At 39.0% G+C, this 10632-nt stretch overlaps 1 protein-coding gene across 2 annotated transcripts in view; it reads right to left on the bottom strand.

Moving 5' to 3' along the window:
* Positions 1–201: 201 nt before the first annotated feature.
* DMXL2 (Dmx like 2) overlaps positions 202–10632 on the bottom strand; it is a 203306-nt gene continuing 192875 nt past the window's right edge. For both annotated transcript variants that reach the window (XM_066341820.1, XM_066341821.1), the window contains 8 exons: positions 9138–9270; positions 8414–8474; positions 7941–8068; positions 6974–7051; positions 4327–4418; positions 3601–3653; positions 2343–2560; positions 202–1613 (listed from right to left, as the gene is read on the bottom strand). In XM_066341820.1, the coding sequence (XP_066197917.1) occupies positions 1404–1613; positions 2343–2560; positions 3601–3653; positions 4327–4418; positions 6974–7051; positions 7941–8068; positions 8414–8474; positions 9138–9270 (973 nt within the window). In that variant the 3' untranslated portion in view covers positions 202–1403. The remainder of the gene's footprint in view (positions 1614–2342; positions 2561–3600; positions 3654–4326; positions 4419–6973; positions 7052–7940; positions 8069–8413; positions 8475–9137; positions 9271–10632) is intronic.

Below are 10632 nucleotides of genomic sequence, written 5' to 3'. Positions count from 1 at the left end.
GGAGCAGGATAATAGTTTCTTGCAAGTTTTTTCTTCTGGGTCCTCTTATCAGTGTACGTGCTCTGACCTCCCTTACTTTGGAGCAACACGAGAGCCCAGACTCAGATTTTTGAGTTTGGGGTAGGAATCAGGTTAAACATTTTATCAAATGTAAAATGATCTCAACAGTTTAAATATTATCAAAAAAAGGCCGGACCAAAGGAAGGTAAAACTCTACCAAATAACATTTATTGTTCTTTTACATTTGTATTTCACAGCCTGAACATCACAATGCCTTCAGAGAAAGGTGCTTTTATGCCATTATATTTTACTATTTACCACACAGGCATTAAGCATTCTCATTAACACGATAAGACAATTTTCTGGTAAACATTTAAACACATAGACATTGGTTTCAATATCTCAACATATTTTTGGTCATAACCAAGGAGGTACAGCAAAATATGACAATACTGGCTAATATTTTACAAGCAAATAATATTTTATTCTGCATAGTTTATACAATAGGCTGTGGTAATAAATAGTATCACCAATCTCACCAACTCTTAACTGGCTACAAAAAGCCTAACATTCATTTTAATTATGATATGAAATGCTCTATTGGTGTAGTTTCAATGTAGCCTTAAATGCTGTGGGCATTTAACCATAAACATGAAAAGAAAAATTACTGAACTGATATGATTAGATTAACTACAAATATGTCATCTTCATGTTATTACATTCTAACATGAAGGCAAATGTTTAAATAGAAAAACTAGCAGTCCAAAAGAAAATGTGAATGTGCAAATTGTGAGGAAAACATTGCATTTAAATTTCCACTCATTTGCAAGTTACAGTACCAGCTCAGTTTAAACACTAACAGGAAAAGTATTCAGCAGGAAAGAATGGAAATGACCCTGTGGACAGAGAGCTAGTCCCTGCACACCGCCACAGCTTAGGAGGGGTTTCTGGTGATCAAGAGCTGCCACCACTTGACGACTACTCTCCGTTCAGAAAAGGGCTGCAAGCATGCTTCGATCGGCAGTGAGAATAGGAAGAAAAACCTGAACCAGCAACACTTTCTCCCTTAATTTGGGACAAAGGTCCTTCTCATTATTATATCTTACTAATAATGTTTTCTGAATTGGGTTATAAATGCTGTAAAGAATAGCTATCCTTCACACATTACTAGGTTTGATATTTTAAGTATGTCAGCATGATAAACAGTACATGCAGTCATTCTACCAACCCGTGAAGGCAATACTCAGGAGAACATTCTCGTCTTCAATCAGATTCAAATTCTACAGAGATTCTCTGTGTTGTTTTCAATGGGTTCACTGCTTGGGAAGCAGAAATGCCTAATAATTACTGCAGTGTGTTTTTTAATTGAAATGTTTATAAAAATAAAGCCCCAATCTTTAAGTCTATAGAATGTCGAGAATTCTATGAGGGATGTTAAAAGCACTGGGCAAAACCCTCATCTTCAGAGTGCCGTCTGCCCCACAGGAGAAGATCCGATTGCCCTGGATGATGTCAATCTGCATGACTCCTGCCCCTAGGTTTCTGAATATGGACTGTTTAGCATGTTCATGTTTAAATGAATGAATTATACCATGGCCTGTCAGTCTCCAAACCTGGTTTAAAATAAAAACAGAATAAAAACAAAAAGTGTAAGTCACACAAAAAAATAGACCAGAAGCAAAACCATGGCCTTCCCTTTGTTCCGTTGGCCCGTCTGATCATGTGCAAGCCCAACTTTCCCATCCATTGACTCATTCCTAACAGCTGAACTAACTGGAAATAATACCATGCAGTGATTCACTTAGTGTCCTTACACTTCACTGTCCCTTAGTTCAAATTTCTCTCTTCATGTCCTCTTGTAATTTCATATTAACCACCTATACCCCATTTCTAATTCAATTACATATTTAAGTTAATTAATTATGTTCCTAGTGCTAAGCTAGGCCCTGGCAACAGAAAAGAAGAACAGTACCACATCACTTACCCGGAAACCTAACCTCAACTACATACAGCAGAGTACGGTACTGCGGGCAGAGGCAAGGAGGGCGAGGCACTGAGGAGAACTCATGTCACCACAAAGCCTGGTGTAAATTAAACTCATATGTATACTTTACTGAAGACAGAGTTCTTTAACCTGAAAGTCTAATGAGGTTAATGACCTAGTTTAGAAAGAACCACATGGAAGGAAGGGTGTCGGGAGACAATTGGTATCTCCACAAAGCTTTACTTTCTACCCTCATTTCAAACACGGTGGGGTTTTGGGGGGTTTTCTTCCCTATTAGTCTTGGCAGCAGACACAGACAACATACAGCAGTATGTTGTAACCTCTCCTCCTGACTCACCTTTATGTTACCTTCTGCTGAACCTGTAGTAAAAAATTCCTCACAGGGATCCAGGGCCAGAGCCTTAATGGCTGAGTCGTGTGCATGGAAGGTGTGAATCAGCTGTCTCTGCCTGATGTCAAAAATGTAGACACATCCCTTCCTGCCTCCCGAGATGAGGAGCTGGTGTTTTGGTGCATACTGGAGTACCGTGGCTCCCTGATCATGGCATGTGAAACCTGAGGAGGAAAAGCAAGTGCCGTTCCGAAAACATTGCTCTGTCAGCAATTTGGATCATGTATAAATACACATTTAAATAATGTAGAAATTACTGACACACTTTTCATTCTAATTTCTGTAATCCTTTAATAAGTTCCCAAACGATTTCTCTCTCAGCAATTCTGATAATGTATAAATGCACATTTAAATAATATAGAAATTACTGACACACTTCTCATTCTAATTTCTGTAATTCTATAATCAAAGTATTAAAAACGATGTCAAGAGGCCCTGGCCAGTGGCTCAGTGGACAGAGCATCGGCCCAGCATATGGATGTCCTGGGTTCAATTCCTGGTCAGGGTACATAACATATGGGTTGCTGGGTGGATCTCTGCATTTTAACATGATTAAAGCCACAAACACTAAGTGGCAAATCTTTAAAAGATGCTAAATAAAACTGGGAAATAACTACATGTTTCAAAATCCACATCAGCATAGTAAAAGACAGAAGAAATCTTTCTGTAAAAAACAAAAAGCCACCCAGCTTTCACCAAGACTGCCTAGACGAAGCATGGAACACTCTTTCAACAGCATTATGTGGAAGACAGATCATTAGAACATCAATTTGGAAAATACTGTCTTAAAAAACATTTAAATGGTAATGTTCATTCTATATTACTGTGTATATATATAACCTTACAGTAAGGTTAACTTTTATATTATGGTTAGGTTTAATTCTTTAAAATATCTCATTTCTATTGAGCTAAAAAAATACTTTGCAATTAATTCCTTACAGAGCCTTGTTAGTGACAATGGTCTCCACACCATACTTTCTGAGGAGACTACAACTAAAAATTACTCTAAGCTAGCTGGATTTCTATGCACATACATGTGCACCTCAGCAAGGTAGCCAGATAGTCTAATTAACTTTTAAAATTCATTTAAGATATTTCTCCATTGTTAGCTCATGTAATAAAACACTAACTTGATTCACTTGTTAAAATAAAACCAGGAAAGAATTCTTTCAGAGTATATTAAAAATCACAGCTCTTAACTCACCATGAATGAGACTGTTTCCAGGTGATATCAAAGTGTCCCAGAGGCATACATTTCTTATAAAGAAACAATAACAAATACATCATAAACAACTGTTCAAAGTCATCACTAGGGGCAAATTGTATTCAAGTCAAATATCTTATTGAATCTTAACTTTTTTGTTCACTCACATTTATAAAGCAGTGATTCCCAACTACAATGAGGGTAGAGACGGCTGTGTCTCATCTAAGAGTCTATCCTGTCTGTTCACACTACACAGTTCTGTCTCACATGGTCCTGTCTGTCGCTGCCATCTCATCCCCCAGCCCCATCTCTTCTGTTACCACTCCAGGAAACAGACTTGATTTTCTGAGTAGAAGGGATGCTGCTACACCCACGGGGGAACAACTGCAGGGGAATGCGAGATGTTACTCATAGGCATGTGCTGTCAATTAAAACAATGTAAGAATGATGGCTACACAGGGTCAAATATGTATTAGTTCTCTTGAACATGACAGTATCAACAGCAATACAAAGAAATGACTTGGTAGCTTTATCACAATAATTACACATGCTTATTGACAGACTAAATTAGGAGTAATTTTTGTGTTTCTCTTTGGTAAGGAAAACTAAGAATTGAGGAACAGAAAAAGTTTTTGTATTCCTGGGGGCAGGGAGAAGGAAGCCTCCTAAGAACACCTGTCTGTCTAAAAATTGCTTAATTCTTATTTTGCTTCTCTATCAACCTACCTATTGTCATTGGACTGTCCAGATGTGGCAACTAGACTTGAAGAGGTAATAAATGCAAAGTCACTTGTGGCTTTACTGTGGCACTGCCAACTCTACGGAAAACAAAATGCAACTGATGTTATCTAAAAATGCAGCAAAATGTGTTAAAGTAAAAACACACAGTTCTGCTAATAATATACTATATGTACGAGCTAAGAACAGTTTTTTAAAATAGTCTAGGATAAAAAATAAGTGATATTAAGAGGATTAGCTGTCATTTGCATATTACTTGGCTAACATCCAATAATATTTTAAAACTGGAAAGGGATAGTGAGAGGTTATATTTTTTAGAATACATAATAAAGGAATAAGAAACCAAGTACATGTACTTCATATAATTAAATGGCTTGGTTAAGTAAAGGCCCAATCAATGATTTCTAGTGCTAATGACCTCAAAGATACTTTTTTTTTTTTAGCAAGAGAGACATATACAGAGAGAGAGAAGGACAGACAGGAAGGGAGAAAGATGAGAAGCATCAATTCTTCATTGCAGCTCCTTAGTTGTTCAGTGATTGCTTTCTCATATGTGCCTTGACCAGGTGGCGACAACACAGTGAGTGACCCCTTGCTCAAGCCACTGACTTTGGGCCCAAGCCAGCGACCATGGGGTCATATCTATGATCCTGTACTCAAGTTGGTGAGCCCATGCTCAAGTCGGGTGAGCCCATGCTCAAGTCGGATGAGCCCATGCTCAAACTGGTGACCTTGGGGTTTCGAACCTCAGTCCTCAGCATTCCAGACTGATGCTCTATCCACTATACCACCACCTCGTCAGGCTCAAAGATACTTAATAAATTTAAAATAATAATGTAAATCAAAATGAACAACAACTCAAGAACAAAAACTCTTACACACACATCTATCATGAGAGCACAGCATGCAGGACTTGGTCAAGTGACCATAACCACTGCCTTCCTCACCGCCTCTGCTCCTGGCCCTCACTGCCAGGTGAAGAGTTTAGTACTCATAAAAAAAACAAGATCAAAAGTGGTCCTACAAATAATCCAGGGGCTTAGGCTGTCCCAAGCAGCCCCTAAGGGTGTCCTAGCACCATGGAAAACCATTTACTGGGCCAGGAAGAACTTTTCTTGTTGGATAAGCTGAGTGAGTAGAAGTTTGGAGGTGAGGACCAAGGAGGAGGATGTCAGGGTATTTTAATACAAAAAAATGTTTTTCAGTTTGAAATGATCATGGTACAGATCTGACTGAAGGTAAAGGACAGATTCAAGATCACTTCCATCTCTATAAAGACTTTATGATAAAGTTTACAGTGTATTGATTTAAGAGAAATATTTCATATACATAAAAACATCTGTATAATGTAGAAAAGAAAATGTGAAAATATTTTGTACTTTATCCAAACCCTGGAGGTTCAAGACTTGCTGTGTGTGTGTGAGTGTGTGTGTGAGAGAGAGACAGAGACATAGAGACAGGGACAGATAGGGACAGACAGACAGGAAGAGAGAGGGATGAGAAGCATCAATTCTTCGTTGCAGCTCCTTAGTTGTTCATTGATTGCTTTCTCATATGTGCCTTGACTGGGACTACAGCAGAGTGAGTGACCCCTTACTCAAACTGGCAAGCCCATGCTCAAGTCAGGTGAGCCTGTGCTCAAGCCAGAGACCTCAGGGTTTTGAACCTGGATCCTCTACATCACAGTCTGATGCTCTATCCACTGCTCCATCGCCTGGTCAGGCAGTTCAAGACTTCCTATAAAACCAAATATATGAAGCCAGGAGTTCCACAGAGGAGAGTAACACCTCCCATCTCTGCCCACCTCACCTTGCTGTAGGAAAGTGTGCTTGTCTGTACTGCTAAGGGTTTCACTATGATTTGGATTAATGACTAAAGCGGCCTATTAGAATTGGTTACTTGATAATCTAGTAAACAAAATTCTGGAAAATACTGGAATACAGTTGGCCCTCCATATCTGCAGATGAAAAAAAATTTTCTAAATGTCACCCTGTTGCTGACATGTATATGTAGTTAGGCCAGAGATGGTTGTATCAGTACGGAACCTGTACAGATTATTATTGTCTTGTCATTATTCCCTAAACAAATAGCATAACAACTATTTACACAGAATTTAGGTTGGATTAGGTAGAAGTAATTTTAAGTACACAGGAGGATGTGTATGGGTTATATGCAAGTACTGTGGCATCTCACATAAGAGACTTGAGCACCACAGGTCCGGAAGCTGCGGGGGTCCTGGAGCCCATCCCCCACAGACACCAAGGGACGACTCTACATGGAGCCTGTCTGCGTCTTAATATAAGTATCTACAATGAATCACTATGAAATTCTATCATTAAAAATACAAAATGGATTACAAGTATAGTAAAAATGGATCTTATGTAGGGCTATACCCAGAGAAAGCTCCTGATAATTTTCAAATATAATGGTTATCCTTCAAGCTGTGAAAAGTAAGGTTTTTTTGTTTTTTAGGTCATTTCAGTGTAAAACCAGGGCAATGATGGGCTCTGGGCTATGACTGCTAGACAGAACTGTCCCTCTCCCACCAGGTCCACCGTTGAGATTTACTGTCTGAAACAGACACTTCATAAACAAGCAGACTCTACATCCTCTGGGAATGCTGAGTGATACTTACCATGTAAGGTTTAGGATTTGCTGCAGTTTGGTTTACTTGCCAAATACTCAGAAAACCCTCTCCATCTGCAACACCACACTGTAAGAGAGGCACAAATATTAAACATGGATTCTTAATATCTGTATCAAAGGTAAAAACATTTATGGAAAGCAGACACTTAGGCCCCTCTTAACTAACATTCTGTCTATACCTATATTTCTGTTGCTGTAGTTCCTAAGAAAGTGCAAGTAATATAAATATACTGCCACCTTTTAAATGTGTTTCCACACTTATTTTACTGTTTTCCTCCAATCTTCTGTAGTTCAATTTAGTAAGAAACTAGAAGTTTTCTCTCACGTCCTTGGCTGTACTTACAAGCACCATCAAACATTCAACAGAGTTCTTTACCTTCACAGAATATTTAGTATCTTTTTTTTTTTTTTTTTTCTTACAGAGAGAGAGTCAGAGAGAGGGACAGACAGGCAGAAACAAAGAGAGATCAGAAGCATCAATCATCAGTTTTTCGTTGTGACACCTTAGTTGTTCATTGATTGCTTTCTCATATGAGCCTTGACTGAAGGGGGAGGCCTTCAAGCAGACTGAGTGACCCCTTGCTCAAGCCAGAGACCTTGGATCCAAGCTGGTGAGCTTTGCTCAAACCAGATGAGCCTGTGCTCAAACTGGCAACCTCGGGGTCTCAAACCTGGATCATCCGCATCCTAATTCAATGCTCTATCCACTGCACCACCACCCAGTCAGGCAATATTTAGTATCTTTAAGTGGATAATTAATTAACCTATAGCAAACTGCGTGGGTTTATCCTTTTATTAGGAGACAAGGGTTTATATAAACAAATACCAATAGACTACCTGCTCAGCTTAAATACGGTGTCATTGAATTTGCTTTTAGATGTAGTTTTTACTAACCTTTACTCATAAATTCCACAATTATTTTCAGATGAGGATAGACGTAACCCCCAAGAACAAACCTTGTTGCCTTGAGAATTAAAATATAATCTGGTAACTCTCGCGTTGCCGGCTTGGCGGAAACAGACAAGTTGCTGAGGTCGTGACCATTCAAACATTCGTACACTGCCATCCTGAGCACCTGTGAGATCTGAAACACAAGAGGAAAAGCAGAAAATAAGAAGTCAAAATGCTAAAGAAAGAGTTCCAATATTTTCTTATTTTAATTTTTTAAATTGATGGATTTATTTTAGGGAGAAGAAGGAACAGTAAAAAAGAATAAAACATCAATTTGTTGTTCCACTTATTTATGCATTCCCCGGTTGAGTCTTATATGTGCCCCAACCAGGGACTGAACCCACAATATTGCTGTATTGGGATGCTGCTCTAATCAACTGAGCTGCCCAGCCAGAGAGTTCCAATGTTTTCCATTCTATAAATCAACTTCAAAATGATAGTCTGTTTACAATCCTTGGATCACAAATAAAATACTTACAGTATTGATGGACTGGGTGTGAGGTCATTCTCTTAACATTATGTAGATTTCTTTTCATAAGCTTTAAAAGAAGATAATAAAAAGAAATTTATTGTGTGCAGAACAGAAGAGGTGAGGAGAGATATGTTTAAAGCCAACTCTAATTCTGATAACATTTATTCTTTCACAACTGGCTAATTACTGAAATAAACTCCTTAGTGGATTTTCTGAACCACTTAACATATGACCCTTGTCTGAACAGCCTGTGGAAGTACAGCCACTTACTGGCAGAGCCTGGCCTGTGTGGACTGGGAAGATAGTGCGCAGCTTTGTCCTGTGGTCAAGGGAACTCTCCCTGAGGACAAGCAGGAGCACCTCGAGTCTTCACAGCAGAACATGAGAATGGGACCCCTTCACCACCAGGGACTAACAACGTTACTGACACACTCCTCACACACTTCCAGTAGTTATGAACTCCTCTCTGACTCTGCTTTACCACTTTGTGCCTCTCGGTTTGCTCATCTATAAAATGATAGTGGGGGGAAATTATAGCGCCTGCCATCTACAGCTGTTGTGAGAAAAAGCATGCACCTGACACATTCAATGCACCGTATGCTAACTATTGTTATTATGGTCTGCGAACTGCTCACTGCCCCAACCATGGATCATTCCTAGGTCACAGTGATTTCAACTTGTTTTGAAGGAGTCCCTACCCAGAAACGATACCTAACAGTAGGTAACATACCACACTAGCGCCAGTACTAGTCTGTCCACTGCCCAGCCACGGCAGAGATGGATGCACCTGGTTTGCTGAGTGGGCTAATGCACTGGGTTGGTAAAGAGCTGTAGTGGAACCACGATGATCAATATCATCTGAACTGTGAAAAACATTTATGTTATTGTGAAAATTCCATCTTAACACAAATTCCAATTACAGAGCTTCTTCTTTATTTATTTATTTTGTGACAGAGACCGAGAGACAGAGAGAGAGACAGGAAGGGAGAGAGATGAGAAGTATTAAGTCTTCATTGCGGCACCTTAGTTGTTCATTGATTGCTTTCTCATACATGCCTTGACTTGGGGTTGGGGGAGGGCGACAGCAGAGTGAGGGACCCCTTCCTCAAGCCAGTGACCTTTGAGCTCAAGCCAGTGACCATAGGGTCTTGTCTATGATCCCATGCTCAAGCCAGTGACCCCATGCTCCAGCTGGATGAGCCTGCGCTCAAGCCAGCGACCTCAGGGTTTCAAACCTGGGTCCTCCACATCCCAGTCCGACGCTCTGTCCACTGTGCTGCCGCCTGGTCAGGCTACATAGGACAGTCTATTTCTTAATAAACATCCATGAGAAAAACTTAGGTATATGTACTAATCATTAGCAATTACCTTACTGGGTAATTTTTTTCCTTTAGGCAAAATATAATTTAGTCTAATGCCATTTGGTGGTAATTTTATTGCTGTACAAGTTGGAACAAATGTTTATTTTGAAGTAGTTAACAGATATTTTAGATTTATCATATACAGGAAAAGATTATATGCTCTCTTCAAGTATAGATATCCCATTCATACATTTTAAAGAAGTTTTAAAGATTTCTTAATGTAAGGTGCTGATTATCACATAAAAAATGTTAAAGTAATTTTTATGATGAGCTATATCATATTATATAGTTATATCTACCCCCCTGAAGTGTGATACTGAAATCTAGTTATATTATATACTGACAATATAGAAAATTCAACACAACAAGGAGAGAAGTTCTCATGGCACCATTTCTAAGCATATAAAATTTTCAAGAGTCTGGAGAAAAGCAAGAGGGAAGGCAAATGTGGAGGAGAAGCTGCAAGATGCAGAACACAGTGCAGTGTCCACAGCTTTACTGAAAAGTTAGGTTGCCTACATTTTTACCTGTAAAAAGGGTATGCTTAAGGAGCTAAGAAGAAATACTGGAATTTACTCAGTAAATGTGATTCATCAATCAGTCTAAAGAATACATTTGTGTATACTGCTTTTTGTTTTAATTATCCAGATTAGTTGAATTTACTGAATATTGTGTTATTCCTGACATTTCTTTGGGGTTAAATGTCAAAGTGGCAACTGTCAGCACTGGACTTCGGTGTTGGGGATTATTATGACTCAAACACTATGAATAGTTCAGGGTCTAATGGGATAAGTGTGACTAATTTGCTCCCTGATGTAAGCACTGCCTTTTATTTGCAGTTAAATCAATTATGTTTGTTTCCTA

This window comes from Saccopteryx leptura, chromosome 6 (assembly GCF_036850995.1).
Source record: "Saccopteryx leptura isolate mSacLep1 chromosome 6, mSacLep1_pri_phased_curated, whole genome shotgun sequence".
NCBI lineage: Eukaryota > Metazoa > Chordata > Mammalia > Chiroptera > Emballonuridae > Saccopteryx > Saccopteryx leptura.
The sequence above is the reverse complement of the archived record's forward strand: the minus strand, read 5'-3'. Positions and strand labels throughout refer to the sequence as shown.